Source organism: Neltuma alba, unplaced genomic scaffold, assembly GCF_004799145.2.
Source record: "Neltuma alba isolate B1F8T4 unplaced genomic scaffold, ASM479914v2 tig00011982_pilon, whole genome shotgun sequence".
Lineage (NCBI taxonomy): Eukaryota > Viridiplantae > Streptophyta > Magnoliopsida > Fabales > Fabaceae > Neltuma > Neltuma alba.
Window position 1 is genome coordinate 18834 of NW_021636555.1, and position 22411 is coordinate 41244.

A 22411-nucleotide genomic window follows, 5' to 3' on the forward strand; every position below is an offset into this window, starting at 1 on the left:
TTGGAGACTTTATGGTTCCTCTATCACTTGTTCGTGACCAAAGTGGTTGAAATAATCAACCCCTTTACTGTAAATTTGCCCAAAAAGAATTTCTAGAAAATGAAAGAGATCAGAAATTTATTTGAGAGTCCACTCCCAATTATCTGTGAGTCATGTCTCATTATATATATAGTTGATCCACTTTCAACAATTTGATAATGAAAGCATCCAGTTTGAACAATATCCATATTACATCTTTTTTTTTTAAAAAAAAAGGTACCCTTTTTCTGATTACGATATAATTAGCAAATTATGTCATTACCCATGAGCTTCAACTTTTCAACATTATTGAAAACCATTATTGTGTGTGTGTGTGTGTGCATACATAAATAGAGGGGGGCAAATTATTTTTCCACTAACTTGAATCTGGAATCGTCCATGTAATTCTAATTTTCTAGTTTTAATTGGTTTATATATTCATTGAACAAAATAATTTGGAATTCTTTGAAAGACCCTTCGGATCAAAATCATATGAAAACAAATAATTTCATGCCATCTTTTGTTAAAGTAAATTTGAATTTGGCCGAGTGGTCGAATTATGACTTCATGTAATTAAACTGGGAAAAGATATGCTTGCAAAAAAAAAAAAAAAAGATGGCCTCGAGATTAAAAAAAAAAGGGATGTTTGTCAAGAGACAGTAATTTCCAAGCAGACTTGGGACCTTGGGTACAAAGCAAATAATCTTTGAGTGAAATAGACAAAAAGGGGGCGTATTTAAAAGGTGAAATTTTTGAACTTATACGGCTTCTATGAAATGGGGGAAAAAATTTCATAGAGTAAAAGTGAGACCAGAATATAAATGCTTGATCTTCATATTCTGTGAATGATTTGAATTATTTTTCTATGTGGACATGGCAATGAGTGTGTGGAACATTTGTATTTTCAATATCAATGACTTCAGATCTATTAAAGAAACTTTGTAGTTGGATTTGAATTCACTTGTGTTCCAAGGCAATTTAATAAGTGGGGAAATAGGTTATCCATATAAAATCTTGTATGGGCTTTGTTATTTTGCACTCTATCTTATCTTTAATACAAAAGCTACTTCTTTCAGTTAGCATACGTGTTATAATAACTAAGACAAATCATTTCTATTTTATAAGTCTGTCATTTTTTCTTTCAAAATATCATGTGCATGGAGAGAACCAAAAGGAAAGTCTCTGACGATATGGCCGTTGATCTTTTTTCTTTCCCAAAGCAGACCTCACATGGGGCGTTTTTCCATACAATGTGCCATATTTCTTTTGGATAGCAAAAAGAATGTGGCCATATTGGGGGGGGGGAAAAAACACTTGCTACGCCCTAAGCCCATTTTGCCATCAATGACATTCCTCCAGCACCTAACAAAACGGCAATATACGAACAAATCTGGAGCTTCATGTTCTGTTGAAGCTTAGGCCCCATAAAGTCAGACGCCAATAGTTCCACAAGTGCCATATAATTCAGAAGCCCTGCAGATACAGCATTTAGAATGCCCTCCACTATCAGAGAAGTTGGGCTGGTATCACTGTACACATTTGATAGCCCAATTCCCAAAGCAATCCCAAATGGGGTTGTCACAGAGAAGAAGAAAACCAATATGCCCTTTATCTTGTATCCATATTCAGCCTGTAACAACACAGAATATAATACACTGTTAATCCCAATAACTAGAACTAGATCAGATATGTTTTTTTATTTTTTTGAAATACAGGGGTAGCGGCAACAGCCAATAAAGAATCTTAAGGAGCATCTGCAAGGACATTATGCCCAAATTGAAAATTACAGTCCTTAAAGTTTTCTACGGGATGGTGGAGGTTTTGTCAGGGTAACAAATTCCACATCAATATCATGTGCCTGTTGAGCAAGCCAATTCAAGGAAGTGATGACCTTTCTACAGTTCATATTTAATTTGCCAACTACACATAATCATCCTTTGCATATCTTCTATAATGTTAAATAGCAAGTGTTATAGCCCAAAGAGTTGGTGATTTTCCCCCACTCAAATTCTCCCATTCAGAAGTAAACAGTTAATATACTTGCAATGACAAAAATCAAAATTCCTCACTGCTGAATGGCCATTTAATGACTTGATCATTGGATAAAAACGTTGCTATTAATGAAGTCTTTTGTGTTGAATTTCTGCTCGCGTCTCTAACATGCCACTGGCTCATATGTGTTGAATTGTTAGGGAATACATGAACCAGATAGATCACCTGCAGTATGCAGCCACCCAAGCCCATTCCCTCAAACAGTTGGTGGAAGCAGAGTGCAGCAATGAGAGGCCTGATTGTGCATGGGTTTTCTGAAGCTCCCATTGATAATCCAATCACCACTGAGTGCACCACAATTCCTAGTTCCAACACCTGCATTGATCATTACATTCAATATAGTTTATTAATTTGGTGTTTTGGGAATTAAACGGCAGATGAAATTCAATCAAGATGAACAAACCCAGAAGCGGGAACTGGAATTTCCGTCTATGGAAAGCCCAGAGGCTTAAATAATTTATCAACATACAGCAATAGATTCATGTAATTTACCTGAGCTACAACACGGTACTTCAATAACTGTTCTTGCCCCTCAATGATCTTTAAAGTTTCTTTTCCGCAATGTCCGTGACCAATGTCAAATTCTTCTGATTCATTGGCTTTATTTCCCCCAACATTTTCTGATTCACTAGCTTTATTAGACATCTTCTTCTTGAAGTAGCCAATGGAGAATGAATCCACCATGAGAGTGAAAATCGCGGCCAGCATTGCCACAAATGTAGTGAACGGGAACCTATGCCAAGGGTTTTCCGGCAAACACTCAGATCTCAAATCATCAAACGAGTCTGGCAAAACATGCATGTAACCAGTCGCCAGAATGACGCCGGAAGCAAAAGCCTTCACCAGAAGAAACAAATTCCGGTCGGGCTTAAGCGCCGGAACGAAACGTGAGAAAATTGGGAGACACACGCCAATCATGCTAGCGATCAATATGGAACATATCGCTATAAGCTTGAACTTCAACGCTTCCTTTTTGTCATGGCATGTTGCTTCGTATTTCGACTCGCACGTAGCAACACTCGACGACACTGTGGAGAAGAGAACAAGGAAGAAGACGATGGTGAGTAATAACTGTGAAGCCATAATAACTTTCTCTGTTAGTTTTTCTTTTTTCCTTTTGCGTGACGGCAATTCAGTTATGGGATTTTATAGCAAATCTGGTATTACCAGTCACCACCATCTCCGAATCTTTGAAGACGAAGAAAATTTGAAAAATTCCTATATTCCTATTTTACCCTTGAGATAATTGGGTTTCAAAACGTGGTAATGTGGTAATTTTTGTGTGATTTAGAGGTAGTTTTGGAATTAGGGCCTGATGAAAGAAAGCTTGCGCTTGGCGTGTGTAAGTTGTGCTTTACATAACCTTTGACTTTGATTTCTTGCCATGGCATAAGTTTTACACTCGTCTCATTGGCTAAGAGTTTGTTGATGTGGCATTTTATTCCAACGTATTTTATTTATACAGCATTTAATTAATTAAATAATATTCTGCATGACTCATCTTAGATTTTAAATTTTTACTTGGAAACTTACATCAAGTTTATTATATTTATTGTGTTAAGTTTGTCTATCACATATGATCATGTATCCAGACTCCGGTTTTTAAAATATTACTTTTTCGGTCTTTAATATAGGACCTAATTGTTAGGTTAATTTTGGTCTTATATATAAGACTTATTTCTAACATCTATCAATTTTTCTTAAATTATCCCTATAGATACTTCCTCAACTATAATCAAGTAAGTGAAGGAGGAAGGATATTAAGAAAGATGGTTATTTTGTTTTAGAAAAAAACATGTCATGTTTCTTATAATTAACTAACTTACCTAACTTCCTTAACCTAACCAAATTAGTTAAATAGGTCTTATATTAAGGACCGAAAGAGTAGTATTGAATACTACATCCAGTCTCTAATATAAGATCTAGTTGACTAATTTGGAGAGATTAAAAAAGTTAGTTAAATTAGTTATTTGTTATTAATAGGTGTTATCTTTCCTAGAATACCCTTACTAATCATGCATCTTAGTTAGAATTACTATTTGATAAAACATTTAATATGTGCAATTACTACAAGGATTATTTTAAAAAATGAATAAATATAAAAGATAAGGGGGATTAGGACCTTACATATAGGATCAAATTGAAAGTCAAACAAGCACTTATAATCAAGAATGGAGGTAGTAGCATTTAATTACATATCCAAATGAAAAAAAGAAAGAAAGAAAGAACACATAACCATGTGTGACAGAACAGCTTAACATGATGGATATAAGGAAATTTATCTAAATTTTTTTTCTCTTGTAAATATATCAATCTGTTATTTCACTATATTTGAATAATTGCATTATATCATCACGTAATTTGAACATGTAATGTTTATTTTTTTTCCCTCTTAATTGAAATTCACGAAACATTTTTGTATAATCTTTTTTTATATCACAAATGTATTTCTTATGTGGCAATAATATTTGACAAATTTTGATTCATCACATTATAAAGGACTAATCATTTTTATTAGACCCAATTTTTACTGGTAAGCTTAGGAAACTAGTGGTGAGTGGTGATATTTTGGGTATCACTTATGCGCTCTAGAAAGTGGCCTTATTGCCATTCCCCCAGAGCCTCGCCTCGCTTCACGTTTTGTTGGAGCTCAGGCCCCATAAAGTTAGGGCCATATAATTCAGAAGCCTTGTAGATACATCATTTATAATGCCTTCCACAATCAGAAGTTGGGATGGTATCACTATGCACATTTGATCGCCCAATTCCTAGAGCAATTCCAAAGGCGGTTGGATTCTATTGTGCATTAATCACAATAATTAACTAGATCAAGTAAAGTGCAATGCCCATTTCTCTTTTTTTAATAAAAAAATTTAGGTGAGCTTGGTTACAAGGACTCACTAGGACAGGACTTGCCTCTAGGCTGAATAGCATTTACAGAAATACTTATAAATTAATTATCAATAAAATTTTTACATGGATAACGGGATTCAAACTTATGAGCCGGTGGGTTATAAATCAACTCCTTACTAATTAAACGAACTTTTATTTCTTCAAAGACATGATGGAATCAAAGTGCACATGAGAGCCTGGTTGGGATGGAGTAAGCAAATGGCATATTGGCCTAGTAAATGTTCATTTGCCAGCCAGTTGTTATTATAGTTATTTATTGTGAAACTTGTATTTTGTGAAAATTGTGGTCACTTACTCAAATGATGTGGTTATTCATTATTCAATCGTTGTTATTTGTTACGCTGTTATAATCATTCACGATGAAATTTATGTTTGGGAAAAAAGTGATCACTGGCTTAGAAGATATGGTCATTTATTAGTTAACTGTTGTTACTTGCTATGCTATTATAGTTATTTATGATTAAGCTTGCCTGGTATGATTCTTCTCTAGTTAATTGTTGCTATTATAGTTGTCTTATTGTTTCATACATCTCAAAGTTGAATAGTTATCTTTTATATATAAATATATACTCCCTCATATCCTAACTATAAGAGCTAGTTGACTAATTTGAGGAGATTAAGAAAATAAGTTAAGTTGATTATTTGTAATAAATATATACCGTGTTTCCTAAAATATTCTTACTTACTAAGTTGATTGGCTAGAACTACTATTATTAGAAAGACCACCTTGAGAAAAAAAAATACATAAATATGAGAGACAAAGTGGATTGTGGTTTTATAATTGGACCAAAATAAAAGTCAAATAAAATCTTATATTAAGAACCGAAGGTAATATTATTTATTTTGCCCTATTTTATCCACAAGCTTTAGTAGTTCAATGATTGTATGTCTTTTTAGAGCTTGAAATTTGGTGATTTTGGAATACCGAAACTTTTGATAATTTCACATGTACGATTTTCACAATGACGACTTTTATCTTAATTAATTTTTTTGTAAATTGAAGATAGAATAAAGGTCAAATAATGTAATATGATTTATATTTAAGTAAATTAAACTTTTCTAAAAAAATTCAATTTAAAACTTGTTTGGATAATATATGAAAATTTTATATTAGAAAGTTCAAATTAAAAAAAAAAAAAGAGCTAATTTTCCCCCCAATTTTTAAGCCATTTTCACCCAAGGCAATGTAATTTTGGATCTAAACTGACTCCATGAGCGTGGGATAGGTCATAGGTGAGCCAAACTTATTGCCCCATGCAATTCTTGAATATAAATAGCATCAAGTTGGCGGGTCACTCTGTCTGCGCTGACCTTATCCATGGCTCACTCGTCGTGTCGTCTTACCGAACTCCCACGCTCTGTACATTCAGATAGCAGCGTTCCTTATTGCACATTCCTTCTTTTCCTTGTTCTCATCTTATCGAGATGAGGTATCGCGCATTGTCATTTGGTAATGGTTTCTCATCAGTAACTACGTTCTCGAAGCGCACCAGAATCTCATTTGCGGATTCAAGTTCTTCGACAACGGCTATAGTATTTCTGAGGAGAAATTCTAGCTCTTTCAAGCTTCTTTGCCGAAAACGAACTTATGAGGTGCTATTGATATTTATTCTTCTCTCTGTTCATGTGTACTTGCAGTCTTTTTGGCTTCTCTTTTTATTGCCGAGTTTTCTGTATGTGTAGTTTGTGGAAGGGGTGAAGTTCGACGGCCCGATGATCTGTATGGATGACATTGTAAACAATGGGGATATTGATTTGGTTTTTGAGAATTGCATTATGCGAACATTGTCTCCGGCATTGACATTGGAGGAGGGACTTGAAAGAATTAAGGAGGCTGTGCAAACGTTAAGGTTGGATCCTCCTTGTTGCTCTAGTGGATTCCTTAGGTTTCAGGTATGGTTAACTAGTTCCTCTGTGTCTTTAGATTCTGTTTTCCAATGGTGGCTGTTTAGTTGCAGTGACGCAACGTTTTAAATCACGCTATGTGGATGTGAATTTTCAGGTGGCCGTGCCTCCAGGTCCGAAGGCTTTAAGTTGGTTTTGTTGTCAGCCAGAGTCATCTGGAGTTTTTCCTCAAATATATCTTTCCAAGAACTCAGATAATCCAACGTGTAAGTCGCTGCATGTGAATGGTCGCCGTGGAGTTTTTGGAATTGGTGCTGCCGCTTCTTTTACTCGTTATTCTCCTCTCAACACGGGAATGCAAAGCTTGTTCAAAAGGTTACAGAAATCCGAACTCTTCTCTTCGTTTGGTTGTAGATTCTATTTTTCAATGAATCATGGGAGGAATTTGAGCATGTATGTTTGGAATATGACGACGTGGATCTGATCAGCAAGCCTGTGGCTTCAAGAAGGGTTGGGGATATGTGGAATGTTTTTATTAGTTTGAAAGAATCGCACAGAAAATCCCAACTTGTTGGCGGTTAATTTCTTTGCATATAGGCTTGAGTACAGACGACAAGCACAGGTTTTGTACTACCTGGCTTTTAACTTAGTTTGAAAATCTCTATGTGAAGAAGCTACCGTCTTTCCGTTTTCTTTTTTCAGCATTCATTTGTGAAGGAACTTCATTTACATGCAAATAATAGGGACGATTTTCTGTTAAACCGGGTCTTGACTTCTTATGAAGTGACTGAATAATGTACTCAATTACCTGTAGATATATTTCAAGTGATTCAACCATGATAGTGGCTTATGGCTTTATGGATATTAATTTCAATCAAGGTTCAGATTCCGTGAATCATGAGGATGGTTCTTTTTTCTTCTTTGTCCCTCAGGTGAATTTATTGTCAGTGACATAGGCATCAGTTCAAATTATATGTTATTAATTATTTCTTCTGATTTCATTCTTAACATTCCTATATTCACTAGCTATTAAACAGTAACTGTTGTTATTACAGATTGAGTTGGATGAGCAGGATATGGCTTCCGTTTTGACATCAACACTTGCATGGGATGACTCTTCCCTCCCCACATTCAAAGAAGCCCTTCATTCCCTTGAAATTTCCCTTAACCAGGTATTTAGCTTGCCTTTGTCATATCTTTCAGGTTTTTGTTTTAGTTATATCTTAAAGAATGTCAAGACTTTAGTCTAGATCACGTTGCTACCAATATGAAGTTTTAAACTACAATTTGGGTTTATCTTTCACCGCCTTTAATTTTTCTTCATTTTGTATCTCTCAACTCTCATTGGTGATGTATCTTTTTTTGTGAAGTTATCTCGTCATATCTGTCCCACTACTGACACATGGCAGTCCGACTGTACAACATCTGCACTTAGAAAATTCAGTTTGGTGGAAAACAGATCTATTCCGAGGGTATTGTTCTCTCTTTCCTGAAAGAATGAACTCTTATTATTTGAAGTGCAATGTTTGGCAGTTATGCTTATAATTTATTCTTGCTTGTCTTTTGCATTGCTTATTCCGTGGCTTTGCTAATGCACAGCACATCGTTTCCTTTTCCAGAAAATAGTTGTACTTTCCATTGTGTCTGAATCTTGCTTAGTATGAGGTGTGGCAACTGCATGGCAGTGATATGTATAACACGATGATAGAATGTAGTTGGAATAATCTGTTTTTTTTTTTTTCCCCAATTTCTTTCTTTTACTCAGGGCATGTGCATTCTCTTATTTTTGAAGTTTACTTGGGTGTTAATCTTCCTTCATCCATGGTTTTTCCATGTCATTTTGGTTATTTTCTCTGCATAACGCTCCTGTTTCTAGCATTTGTATATTGGATAATCCTAATTTTTTCTGAGACTCTTTCTTAGAATGACAAGGACAGTGATAAACTTCTGTTGGTCCTTTAAACGTCTGTTTTATGCTCAATCAGAGCTGTTTCAAGCTGGTTGGTTTCCAAATACGTAAAGGAAAGGCATCAGAACTCACCTAAATGGATGAATATTTCACCTTTTTCTCCTTGATCATTGAATCTAGGCATAATTTAGACGGGTTTCTTTGCTTTTAAGGCACCTGTTTCTTCATTATTTCAAATTTGAGGATCCGATTTTTTCCCTATTGCTAATTGCGTTAGGGATATTAAGGGTCCTGAAAGGTCAAGACTGGCAATTGGGTGGTCAGTGGTTCATATATAGGATTAATATTAATGAACTGCAACCAGGTTAGAGTACATGGTATCACTTCCTTCAGCCGACTGGGGTTGATCTTAGGTGATATTTGGATCCAATTTTCTATCTTCTTTTATCTGTAATGTTTTGGTGAGCTTTTATCTGATATCTATTTTTTTTAACTTGTAAAATTGCTTCTGTGAAAGTTATTGTATCCGAGAGCCTATATCTATTGATTGTTTGTTGCTCTTTTTCTGGTTGACATAATTTGCTAGGTATACATGAACTCTTTTGCACCGGGAGGAAGGGAAAGCATGGCTGACATCATGGAACTGGTATGCACTTTTTCCTGGTAAATTTTTTGTCTTCTATTTTTTCATTGATTCTGGTTTACTTACATTCCGAGTTCTCTTCATAGTTGAACTGTTCTTTTTCTTTTTTCAGAAAGAGTCTCCATCTTCAGCTCAATTCTGTTTCAGACTCTCACCAATTGTTGCTTTTGCCACTAACATGGTATGTAATTATGTATTCTTGTGTTGGCTTACTCATAAAAAAGCATAGATTGAGTATAGGTACCTTAAGTGGGTTGGTTTTCGGTTTCCCCACCTCAATGACTAGTCTTTTGGAAAGGTCCAATTACATTTGGGTGCCCAACACATTGCCATTTATAGTTTGAAAAGAACTAAACGACATGCCATTGTCAAACCTAATAGGCCAATGCGATGCAGTTTGCAATCTTTAGCTGCAATAGTAAACTGTTAACAATTTGTTGAGCTCCCAACTTTGCCTAACATCATAACCAGATTGTAGCTGCATCTTACTGGGATACTTATTACATATATCATATGTGACTCAGTAATGATAGCTGTTCAAGATTTTGAATCTATTAAGACAAGTGCAGCGTGGTATGTTTTGATTTATCTGTGTCTGTACAGCTGTACTTACTAAAATTTGGCAATTTGCTCTACTGCACTAGTGCAAATAATTTGACTCTTCATATTGTTGTTGGGCTAATAATAACATATCAACTTTAAAGTTTATAGGTTATCTTATTACAAAATGCATAGGTGATTTAGTTTAAGAATGCTACAAGGATCAAACTTGGCTGAAGATTGTTCAGGTTGTGTCTCTTTCTACTATCAGCTAGATCAAGCAGATAAATTGTTTTACTCACCGGAAGAAAGTGCCAATATCAATTCTGTTTGGGCATCACTAATTATTGAAGAATGCTCCCGACTTGGTTTGAGAGTAAGTGATGTGATGAATAACTATGATTCAGTTATCACCGTTATGGTGCAACATTCTGACTTGTTTTTTGTTCCAGTATTTTTGTATAGCACCTGGATCAAGGTCTTCTCCTCTTGCTGTTGCTGCATCGAGTCATGCATTAATCACATGTATTTCATGTTTTGATGAACGCTCTCTTGCGTTTCACGCTGTTGGATATGGAAGAGGATCTCACATTCCAGCAGTAGTCATAACATCATCAGGGACTGCAGTTTCAAATCTTCTTCCTGCTGTGAGTTTAATCAACTTTTTAATGATGTTGATTTATGCTAGATATCATAATTATTGTAATGACATAGGATTTATTGCAGTTATTAATTGACCCTTGTATTAGCGATAATCCCTTGATTCTATCCCTAAACAAGGGTCAACTAATAATTACAAGAAATTTTAGGAATCATTACAATAATTATATTTATTACAATATTTAACAATTTTTTTGCTGTCTTTAAATCATTATGATCTTATTTCACATCTTGGCCTTTCATTCTATGGACTTCCATCAAAGCATTTCTTGTTGAAGAGTTCTACTATATAATTATTCTCAGGAGGGAGGCTGAGTCCTTTTCTGGGTATTCTAATTCCATCCATGATCCTTTTTTTTTTAAAAAAAAAAAAAATTTCTTGAGGAATATGCTATCCATGTTTGTTGAGATTCATATACAAATTCTGGCCAAAACAAAAATAGATTCAGATACGAATATTGGTTTTGAATTTTGATTACTTAGAATAATATCAGACTACTAATGACTTGCAGGTTGTGGAGGCTAGTCAAGATTTTGTACCACTTATTTTACTTACAGCTGATCGACCTCCAGAGCTGCAGGAATGTGGAGCAAACCAAGCAATTTTTCAGGTAAAAGCTATGGATATTCTTATTTTAGTGTGACATTTATTGATTTTTTTTTCCTGGTTTGCTGGATGCTACATGACGAGGATAGCATATCCGCCTTCACTAAATCTGCCTCATGAACTCTCTATTGGACCTGAACCTGGGGCCTTTAAGAAATGCTGATATTTAGAGTCCTACTATATATTATTGTCAAACAAGGCCTTGCTTGTGGTTTGATGATGAAAGTGGTATGGTTTATGTCCTCAGCATTTTATATATTCGTTGACCTAAAAAGAATAGACTGCATTTAATTTATTTACTGTAATATAATATTGAATGACATACCATTTTGACTTTTACTTCATTCCATTTTTACTTCTTGCCATATTTTGTCAATTTAAAATTGAAGCTTGTTTCTGCAGTCCAAATTCTTGTTTCCAAACATATTTTACTATTGTTGATTTGCTAACAGCCTAACAGAAAGTGTAGGTTTGACATTTAAGGTCTTTTTATTTTTTATTTTTTTCAGTTGCACTGACACATAGATTAGTTGCTCTGAACTAGGGAATATCAATATTCATGTTTGTGTTGGTTACTGAAGGTACACATTCTTAAATTTCTTTGCAGGTTAACCATTTTGGTTCTTTTGTGAGGTATTTCTTCAATCTTCCTACTCCCACGGATCAGATTCCAGCAAAGATGGTACTTACTACACTGGATTCTGCTGTTCACTGGGCTACTGCTACGCCATGTGGTCCAGTCCATATTAACTGCCCTTTCAGAGAACCATTGGAAAACAGTCCCAGTGAATGGAAATCAAGCTGTTTGAAAGGCTTAGACTTTTGGATCACTAATGCTGAACCATATACAAAGTACATTCATATGCAGCAGTCTTGTAGATTTAATAATGCAACTGGCCAATTGATTGACATTTTAAATTTGATTCAAAGGGCCAAAAGTGGCCTTCTTGTCATTGGTGCAATCCATACGGAGGATGAGATATGGGCTGCTCTTCATTTGGTTAAACACCTCATGTGGCCTGTTGTGACAGATATCCTTTCTGGACTGCGGTTAAGAAAGCATTTCACTTCTTTTCCTGATATTGAAGGAAACTTTATATTTGTTGATCATCTTGATCATGCTCTGTTCTCCAAGTCTGTCAGAGAATGGTTAGAGATTGATGTGGTTATTCAGGTATATTCTATTAATGAAGTTCTATCTTTTTCTCTCTTGTTGTTCACATATCTTCTTTAATTCTTTCAATGGGTGCTTTTCTGCACATATATATTGATTCTCATGATTATTCTTGTCTACTTGTCTTCCATGACCCTCCTTTTTTGTATTTGAAACAGATTGGAAGTAGAATAACTAGCAAACGAATCTGTCAGATGCTTGATGAATGTGTCCCTTTTTCATATATTATGGTTGACAAGAACCCAAATCGTCAGGATCCTTCACATATTGTGACACATCGTGTACAAAGTTCCATTATTGGCTTTGTGGATTTTTTACTAAAGGCTAGAGTTCCTCATTCAAGGAGCAAGTGGGCCACTTCCTTACAAGTGTTGAGTCAGATGGTACTAATTCCAAAAAATGACGGTTTAGAGCTTTTGCTATGATGATGATATTTTTTAAAAATCCAAATGGATGTGTTTTAGCAGTAGTCTTTCCATTGGAGCTTAATATGGTTTCAAATTATATTATGGTGTGAATTTGAGCAGTCAAAATGTTGTCTAGTTTACATTTCACCTTGAAGAACTGTATTCTATTATGTAATGAGTATCTTTGTGTGTATCTACAAGCAATTAGAACATTTATTTATAGGGCAACAGCTTAAGGATATTTAAAATAGTCTCTTTTGGGTCCAAGTTACTTAAAATATTATCCTTGAAATTCCCAAAGAAAATTTAGGAATTTAACACTTCCCCTTAAGTTGGGCGGTGAACGTCAAATGTTTCTAGCTTGGATAAGTGAACATCAAATTGGAGTTTGAATGACATTGGTCAAAATATCAATTGTCTGGGATTGTCTAGGTCTGTAAATTAGCTCAGTGATTTTAATTTCATATTTTTTTTCTTGATAAAATAGCGATCTCAATATGCTTGGTTTGTCATGATAGATTGGGTTCTATATAATGCCATTTTTATTGCTTCTTTTCAATGACACCGCCACCCAAAAAAAAAAAAAATCTTGATAAAATGCCAATCAATTTCGATGTTTTGCTTTGTCATGATAGACCAGCTTCTTTACAATCTCTATTTGTGCTTGATGGTCACATAATAACTCCATGGATGCTAAAGTCCAGAGTTTAAGTTCCCCTAACCATATACCCTTACCTTCACAAATTTAATAATCCACGTATCTAAATTCAGCTCCAGGCACTATTTTGGCTTCTCACCTCAGTTTGTCAAGATTTGATACGTCCCTTTGTCAACTAGTGTGGAATTACCCTTCGTTTGCGTTGAGAATCATAGATACTGTTGCACCTGTGTTCTTATGTCCATAGGGTTTGACCAAGCTAAATCTCATCATTAATAGTGTGATTTGTGACAATTAAGTCCTCAATTATGTCAATAGTGATATGAAGCCCCTTGAATTTGGATTTAGTGAGAGGTGGTAAGAGACCATGTATTGAGTTTTAATCACATATTAAGCTTATCAAATTAAAATTTCATGATTACATAATGTTGGAGATGGACATGGCTGCTAAGCTTTGAAAAATTTCTGTTATGTTTCCTTTTTGAAGTTTCCAATCAGTAATTCCAGACTTAATTGTTTGGTAATCTTAAATTTGACGTCCTTTTCAGTCTAACTGGTGGTCTGGATTATTATTCAGTCTCCCTTTTTTCGTCTCTGCTATCTGATTTCTCTAACAACTTCTTAGTTGTTAGGTTGAATGGGAAATACAGTTTCAAATATGTATTGAGTGTTCCCTGACAGAACCTCATGTTGCTCATGTAATGTCCGAAGCTCTTTCCTCTGAATCTGCTCTCTTTCTCGGGAACAGCATGCCAATACGTGATGCAGATATGTATGGGCATAGTAAGTTGATATGCAATGAAAGTGCTACGTCTCTCATGTTAAATTCAGACTTACCATTTAGCTGGATAAGGGTGGCTGGCAATAGAGGGGCTAGTGGCATTGATGGGCTACTTAGCACAGCCATTGGCTTTGCTGCAGGATGCAACAAAAAGGTATTTTTCCCTTAAAAATATATTTAACTTTGTTTCGGGGACTGTTCTTTCAGTGCTTGTGTCTTTTCATGCGCTGTAACATCTCATATTTATGAAAATAGTGATTGATGTTTTTGTCCTGTGCTTCATTTCATCGTAAAGTTATTTGCAGAGTTCGCCTCTGTTAGCTTTATTTGACAGATAAAAACGAAATGCAAAAGTTCTTAATACAAACAGTCACCTAACCCTTATCCTACGATCTTAGATGCCAAGTCTTTTGCTAATTCCTAATATCTTAGATTTATCTTCCAAGATATAATAACGTTAACAGAAGATATAATATCTGAAACTAACCTAGGATAGGAATAATTGGTAAAAATAGTGCATCACAAATATATTAAATAGTTTTCGTTCCCCTTACTCAGCGCCTCTCAACTTTATGATTTTATTTTGGTGACAGGTATCATGGACTGAAAACAATGATATTTTGAAATAATAACCTTAATAGGATTCATTATTTCTAATCCCTTCTCAACCAAATCCCTGGCATCTCTTTTGGCGTAGAAAGGTGCTGTTGTCAATGGCAACAACCAATCAATGCCTAGTGCACCACGGCAAACTCCTGTATATCAGCTACAGATGGGGGAAATGATTAGTTAGAAGCAGTTAGGTTGCTTACAATATTTAATTTCTAACACATTTTACAGAGTGAATAACAGTGACAGGTCCATAAATTACATTTCCAATGGAGTAAAGTTCACGCAACAGCGTTTGATACTTTGTCAACATTATATGATACCAGAACAAGCATATGTGGCATTCAATGATGGGGTCTTTTCTGATTGGATCCAAGTTAATAATGGAGCCCTTGAAAATTTTCTTTTGGTCGCTATGTATTCAACTTGATAGAGTCAGAAATGTGTGGTTTCTCCAGAGTGCAGGTCTAATGGAGAACTACACACTAAGGAAACAGAGAAAAACGACACTGTCCTATCTGTTCGAGAGGCACAGGCGCTCTCCTAGTTGACAATCAGATTTTTGACACGCCTTCCAACACTTTCCTCATACAATATACTCACTCTTCTCTCCTTCTAACCGTCCACCAGGAAATCCCAAGAATATCCCCCTCATTTGGCCTGTGCCAACTCACAGATTGGGCCTCTTCCTGTAATAAGTGAACTTGAGCCCACGCTCAACGCAATGATTGAGGGGAAATCACTAAGTTGAAAGAATTAATTTCCAGAAGACCACATTGTGTTTCCACTTATTTCTCAGGGACCAAAATAAGAGTTCCCTCTACTATTTTTGTTTTGGTTTGTCGAAGGCAAAATGTTTGATGAATAAATTTAAGCATGCAACTTTTCATTCCCCAGATATATCTACAATATACGTTAATGTAATTTATGGTTAAAGTTTACATATACATGTAACTTACTCTGTACAAATACCATGTCCTATGTAATTGTGACATCGTAAAAAGCATACCTGTTATTGGTGGAAATACTCATTTGAATTGTAAGCCTGGATTCTTTTAGTTCATGATTTGAGGTTCTTGCCCATGATTCTGTAAACTGTTCTATAGATAAAGCTCCTTAATGGTGTTGAAAAATTGTAGAGAGGTTATCATTTAATCAAAATTTTCCCCCTGTTACTCCAGTCATGTTTTCCCCCCTTGAAGAGAGATTCTTCAGAATAACTGAATCAATATGTTTTATGTTGCTTATAAATATTCTGAGTCTGATTTGTGCTTAATTGGCTTGAATTCAAAATGCCAGTTAGTAGTCAAGGCTTGTGTATACTAAATATTCAGAAAATCTTTGTCTTTTTGTGTGCATGTTATATATCCGCTATTATGATTCTGAAAGGGTCTAATTCCTACAATTTTCACTGCTGCCTACTTGTATCTTGGAAAGATTTGTAACTTTTCCCATTCACAAGAATATTTTCACCAAATAATAATAACCAGTTCTTTCTCTTTGCACTGTTATGCTATATTCATAATTTCCTTAGGTGTTTTGCGTGATTGGAGATGTTTCTTTCCTCCACGACACAAATGGTCTGGCAATTTTGAATCAGAGGTATGAGCTCATGTACAAGTTTCATTTTTAACAGTATATGTACATTCCTAACACTGTTGATAAAAATCTGAATGCATTCTTATTATGCTGATGAAGGTGCAGTCTGATCCTTAATTGATACATGTTATTTTATAGTATCTCATATTCTGTTAAGTATTTACTGTTTTGCCTGATTCTGGGAGAGGGTATATTAGTAATACATCATAGAGTTAGTTACGGGAAGAGAGAGAGTCTGGCAGGACGTGCCTAGAGGGAGGTATATAGATTGTATGACTATCTCTTTGCCTCTTGTTGAATGAATTCTAGAATTTCTCTCCTTTACTCATATCAAAGGCATCAGAGCCTCCTCTCTGATAATGGCTCCGGAGACGCGATCCAATGGGCACCTGGGTGAACTAGAGCATCAGCAAGCTGCGATTGCCTCGGTGAACAATCGATTAGACCAGCAAGGCCAGGATATAGCTTCACTGAAATCGTCTGCTGCTAAGTTTGAAGAATACTTCAAGGACCTTGTCGTGAAGGTTTCTGCTCTGTTGACCGATCATGGGAAGCGCGCGGAAGACGGGGGCGCCTCATCTGTGACTCCTTCTTGCTTCCCGGCTTTTGGGTCTTTCGCGGAGGTTTCCCATGCTTCTCCAACTTACTCCGTTCCCACTAAACAGAGCCGCGTTGAATTTCCTTGGCTTGACGGCTCTGATTTTCACGGTTGGGCTTACCGTGTCTGTCAGTTTTTTGACGTCAACAACACTCTGCAAGACCAATGTATTCGTATATTGAGTATCCACTAGGAGGGATATGCCCTCCGCTGGCACCAAACCTTTATGCGTCACCAAGCTTTTTCTGACATTAGTTGGTCGGAATATTTCCATCAGATGGAACTGAAGTTTGCCGATGCCCAGGAGGAGAGTCCGACGATTGCCCTTAAAAAACTGCAACAACTTGACGGTACCGTCCTTGAATACGAGCAGAGGTTTGATGAATTGCTCTCTGAAGTCGATATTCTTGAGGAGGTCGCGATGAGCTTGTTTATCGGTGGCTTGCGTCCAGATATCAAAAAATGCATCATCAACTTCTAGCCTACCTCTCTTTCGAGCACCATGAGTTGTGCCCGTAGACAGGAAGGGACGATCAAAGCATTGCACGAGAATGCTCCTTCTGCAACTCTGTTCGGTCATAGATTTGCTCCATCATCGTCCAAGGGACCGGGTGACGTTGTTGGGTCTCAGTCAGCTACTCCACTGGGCTTCAACACAGGCCCATTATCGAGTTCTCCTTCACTTCTGAAGCCCAAAGCTCCCGAGACGTTGTCTGTGCCTAAAAACTCTGCTGCCTCAGTCATGGCATCATCGCCGTCAACTCCTGGTTCTTCCAAACCTTCACGGCAGCTATCAAAAAGGGAGATGGATGAGAGGCGACGCAAGGGATTGTGCTATTGGTGCCCTGAGAAGTACTCTAGTAACCACCGGTGTAAAGAATCGCACCTCTTCGTGCTTGTGGTGGATGATGATGACGAGCATTTTGAAGACGCTCTGGAGGAGGTACCTTCGGATTCTGTGGGGACTATTAATGCGATCGAGGTGAAAGAAGGAGGGTCCACTTTGAAGCTTTTGGGCAGAATTAAGAACCAGCAGGTCATTATATTGGTGGACACGGGTAGCACCCACAATGTGCTCGATGTGTCTATTGCTAAACGCCTACAGCTGAAACCGTAGGAACAAAATGATGTCACCCTCACCGTAGCCAATAATTGCCAGGTAGTTGTTAATAAATGTTGCCCGAACCTGGCATGGGACATGGGTGATCACACCTTCTCAGCTGATTTCTTAGTAATGAAAATTGGTAGTTATGACATGATCTTGGGTACTCAGTGGCTACGCACTATTGGAAAATTTTCTATGGATATGGAATCCAAACTGTTTGAATTTAAGGTTAATGGGGCACTACTCGAATTACATGGTGTGGGTTACACAAGAGTGCACATGGGCAGGGCAAGACCCCTGCCCGATACCCAGCCCGAAGTATGAATGGGCTGCATTTTGCAGGCCGCTGCCCGGCCCTGCCCATAGAAGTCCTAACTATTTTGGGCTGGGCATGGGCGGGCTGGGCTGCCCAAATGATGATGACCTACTGATATCACATGTAAAAAAACTTTCGTCCGTACCTGAAAATTATATTTCATAATTTTATATTTTCACACATTAAAATTATCTAGAAATAATTCAAAACAAGTCTTAGCAAATATCCAAATAAATAATATTCATAATCCATTTAGAACAAAACGACTCTCAAGATTGTAATTAAAGTCTTGAAATTCAAGCGGCTTGCATTAATCTCTAGAAAGTTGAGCAAAGAATAAAACATCTAAAAAAATTAAAGAGGGGTTGAAGCACATTGAGATATTTCATTGGGAGCCAAAGATGATGATGTAATAGAAGTTTGATTGTCCATTCAAGTGACAAAAATAAAATGTTACCTAAAGGATTGCAAAAGGATATTAAAACTGAAACAATGGGCTAACAGGAATAATATAGACCATATAAAAATATGGTGAAAATAATTGTAAAAAGAAAAATAAAAAATCTTATAATCTTATAATAAGTATAACCACTTTTAATATGTAAATACTTATTATGCGATACAATACAGTTAGCAATCTATACAACTAAAAGACTTCTTTCCATCATATGACTTGTTCATAAAAAATTAATATAAAATAACTAAATATAAATTAAATAAAAAATAAAAAATGTAATTCAGATAATTAAACCTCAATTTTCTTTCCATGCTCCTACCCCAATCTTGTTTTCTATCTTGCATAAATATTCAAAATTGTTGATTTATACAAATATGTAATGTATGAACTCCATTCTCCAACAAAGAAAGTTGTTAATGGCATAGAGAGGAAGATTGACTTATAAATAGCCAACATTACAACAGCAACACACAATAAAATATACCCAATAAAGCTAACGAAGAACAAGTTAAAAGCAAGATATTACTGCTTCTTTAGAAGAATTAGATCCCCTAAAATGGAAAACTAATAGACATGTAATTATAATAAATTAAATTACAAAGAAGAGGGAGATAACTTTTTTTTTAGGTAAAGAAATGTAATATATTAATATTATTTTATAAATTATAATATATATAATCTGGGCAGGGCCAAATGGGCAGAACAGCATGTTCTGCCCGATGCCCAGCCCTGCCCATGAAATGCCCAGCCTAAAGATGCCCATTCCTTTTCGGGCTCTTTTTTTTCGGGCTTGGCTAGGCAATTTTTCTTCGGGCTCGGGCGGGCTCACCGGGCATCTAGGCTTCATGCACACCCCTAGGTTACAGGGAGCTTGGGCAAGCTGAAGAAATTCATTCTGCTCGTGATTTGGTAGTAGCAACACATTTCTTTTTAATTCAAGATTCATCTCAACTACACTTGGGTTTACGTATTTCTGCTCCTCTATCTGAAAGTCAACAACTTGAATTACGACATCTCTTAGAGACCTTTGTTGATGTGTTTGCTGAACCAAAAGGTCGTCCCCCTTTTCGCCAATTTGATCATTCCATTCCTCTTCAACATGAGCGACCTATCAACTGTAGGCCCTAAAGGTATGGACCTGCCCAAAAATCTGAAATTGAGCGACAAGTCCAGGAAATGCTCACTTCTGGAATTATAAGGGAAAGCTCTAGCTCTTTTGCTGCTCTGGTTGTCTTGGTCCAGAAGAAGGAGGGCACTTGGCGTTTCTGTGTTGATTACCGGAGATTGAATGAGGCCACCATCAAGAACAAATTCCCTATTCCTGTGATTGAGGAACTGCTAGAGGAATTGACGGGGGCTACATATTTTTCAAAGCTGGATTTGAGAGCTGGATACCATCAGATTAGAATGAAGATAGATGACATTCATAAAACAGCTTTCAGGACACATGAAGGACTTTACGAATTTCTGGTTATGCCTTTTGGGCTTACAAATGCCCCAGCTACCTTCCAGAGCCTTATGAATTCTGTTTTCAAGGCATTCTTGAGGAAGTTCATCCTAGTTTTCTTTGATGATATATTGGTCTACAGTAGGGATTGGGTCTCTCATCTTCAACACTTAGAGGTTGTTTTATGACAGCACAATTTGTATGCCAAGTCTTCCAAATGCACTTTTACAGCCATCCAGATCGGCTATTTGGGGCATATCATTTCGGAAAATGGAGTCCAAGCAGATCCTAAGAAGCTGGATGCTATTAATTCATGGCCTATACCAACTTCTCTAAAGGAATTGAGAGGATTCCTAGGCCTTACAGGCTATTATAGACGGTTTATACGACACTATGGTGCTCTCAGTCAGCCTCTAACAGAGTTGCTAAGGAAGAATGCACCTTTCTGTTGGTCTACGGCTGCTCAGGATGCCTTCCAAAAACTGAAGCAAATTATGACATCACCTCCGGTACTGGTCCTTCCCAATTTTGATGACACTTTTGTGGTAGAAACTGATGCTTCTGGTCATGGGTTGGGGGCTGTTCTCTCTCAAAATGGACATCTTGTTGCTTTTGCTAGTAAAGCATTGGCCCTTCACAAGAAACCTTTATCAGCATATGAGAGGGAACTACTTGCCATTATCTTTGCAGTAAAATAGTGGCGTTCTTACCTGTGTGGTCGGAAATTTCTCATAAAAACCGATCACTTGCCCCTCAAACACTTACTAGAACAGAAGGATTTGAAACCAGATCAATTTAAATGGCTTCATAAATTATGGGGCTTGCATTATGAGATTGTGTATTGAAAAGGTAGTGACAACAGTGCAGCTGATGCACTTTCTCGAAGGCTGAAGGGAATTGTTTCGCGATCACAATTCCAGTTTCTCCTCTTTATGATTGTGTGCTCGACTCTTGGTTACTTGATGATCAGCTTCGACAGTTAAGACTCATAGCAGGACTCATTATCCCACTCTAAGTACACTTGGCAGCATCAGTTACTTAAACGTAATGGAAAGCTAGTGGTGGGAGCTGATAAGGGACTTCATACAGATTTGCTCAATTATTTTCATGCTGCGGGAATTGGTGGTCATTCGGGTATGCACCCCACTTTTAAACGCCTCTCTTCTTTTTTCTATTGGAAGGGAACAGAAAAAGATGTTAGGAATTATGTGAGAGAATGCCCTGTTTGTCAGCGGTTTAAACCTGAACTGGTTGCTTCACCGGGCTTAATCCAACCTTTACCCATACCGGAGCATGTTTGGACCGAACTATCTATGGATTTCATTAGTGGGCTACCCAATTCCTATTTTAAAACCACAATTCTGGTGGTAGTGGACAGGTTATCTAAAGCTGCACATTTTTTCCCATTAAAGCACCCTTTCACAGCGGTGCAGGTGGCTCAATTATTTCTAGACAACATGGTTAAGTTGTATGGGTTCCCTAAATCTATCGTAACAGATAGAGATCCAGTATTTTGCAGTAAGTTCTGGAAGGAATTATTTCGCCTGTATGGAGTCCATCTGCATTATTCTTCTGCTTATCATCCTCAAACAGATGGCCAAACAGAAGATCTTAATCGTTGTTTGGAGTGTTACCTCCGTTGCATGACTGGTGATTTCCCTAAACAATGGGTAAAGTGGTTGCCACTTGCTGAACTTTGGTACAACACAACTTACCACTCATCTATTGGTATGACACCATTTGAGGCTATTTATGGGGTTTCTCCTCCGGTTCATTTACTCTATATTGTTGGGGATTCTCCTAATGATCTAGTCGACAGGACTTGTATGGAGAGAGAGGTGGTGCTACAAATCTTGAAACAGTACTTATTGAAAGCCCAACATCGAATGATACAACAGGCAAATAAGCACAGAATTGAACGCCACTTTGAGGTTGGTGATATGGTTTACCTCAAGCTTCACCCATTCAGGAGGAATTTAATCAATAATTCCTCACTACACAAGTTGGCTGCAAGGTATTTTGGCCCTTTCAAGGTCATCAAAAAGGTGGGGCCTGTCGCTTATGAACTGCAGT

The 22411-nt window shown here is 36.8% G+C and overlaps 3 protein-coding genes across 9 annotated transcripts in view; 2 read left to right on the forward strand and 1 right to left on the reverse strand.

The window, feature by feature from the left end:
* Nucleotides 1-1342: 1342 nt before the first annotated feature.
* LOC114720390 (fe(2+) transport protein 1-like) lies at nt 1343-3165 on the reverse strand. The gene is made up of 3 exons (XM_028906037.1): nt 2563-3165; nt 2236-2385; nt 1343-1648 (listed from the first exon to the last, which is right to left on the reverse strand). Exons 1-3 carry the CDS (start codon nt 3151-3153, stop codon nt 1343-1345), a joined length of 1047 nt encoding a protein of 348 aa, XP_028761870.1. The 5' UTR covers nt 3154-3165.
* A 3197-nt stretch (nt 3166-6362) lies between these two features.
* The window catches only part of LOC114720406 (protein PHYLLO, chloroplastic-like), a 51614-nt gene continuing 35565 nt past the window's right edge, over nt 6363-22411 (forward strand). For 5 of the 7 annotated variants that reach the window (XM_028906052.1, XM_028906051.1, XM_028906050.1 and 2 more), the window contains exons 1-15: nt 6363-6576; nt 6667-6876; nt 6986-7203; nt 7643-7760; nt 7884-8000; nt 8199-8300; nt 9324-9383; nt 9493-9561; nt 10192-10296; nt 10373-10567; nt 11093-11191; nt 11795-12361; nt 12520-12744; nt 14059-14361; nt 16351-16418. In XM_028906052.1, coding sequence (XP_028761885.1) covers nt 6409-6576; nt 6667-6876; nt 6986-7203; nt 7643-7760; nt 7884-8000; nt 8199-8300; nt 9324-9383; nt 9493-9561; nt 10192-10296; nt 10373-10567; nt 11093-11191; nt 11795-12361; nt 12520-12744; nt 14059-14361; nt 16351-16418 — 2624 coding nt within the window. In that variant the 5' untranslated portion in view covers nt 6363-6408. Of the gene's footprint in view, nt 6577-6666; nt 6877-6985; nt 7204-7642; nt 7761-7883; nt 8001-8198; nt 8301-9322; nt 9401-9492; nt 9562-10191; nt 10297-10372; nt 10568-11092; nt 11192-11794; nt 12362-12519; nt 12745-14058; nt 14362-16350; nt 16419-22411 lie in introns of those variants that run through there. The other 2 variants (XM_028906055.1, XM_028906056.1) reach the window with 2 other exon arrangements.
* LOC114720407 (uncharacterized) lies at nt 17228-19953 on the forward strand. The gene is made up of 2 exons (XM_028906057.1): nt 17228-18380; nt 19751-19953. Exon 1 carries the CDS (start codon nt 17516-17518, stop codon nt 18128-18130), a length of 615 nt encoding a protein of 204 aa, XP_028761890.1. The 5' UTR covers nt 17228-17515; the 3' UTR covers nt 18131-18380; nt 19751-19953.

Bases quoted from the DNA above. Each gene is read 5' to 3' on its own strand.
- LOC114720407 (XM_028906057.1), top strand. From the start codon at position 17,516: ATGAGTTGTGCCCGTAGACAGGAAGGGACGATCAAAGCATTGCACGAG.
- LOC114720390 (XM_028906037.1), bottom strand. From the start codon at position 3,153: ATGGCTTCACAGTTATTACTCACCATCGTCTTCTTCCTTGTTCTCTTC. The intron at 2,386-2,562 runs GTAAATTACATG...TGATCAATGCAG, and splicing joins AGTACCGTGTTGTAGCTCAG to GTGTTGGAACTAGGAATTGT. The intron at 1,649-2,235 runs GTGATCTATCTG...GTGTTGTTACAG, and splicing joins TGGGTGGCTGCATACTGCAG to GCTGAATATGGATACAAGAT.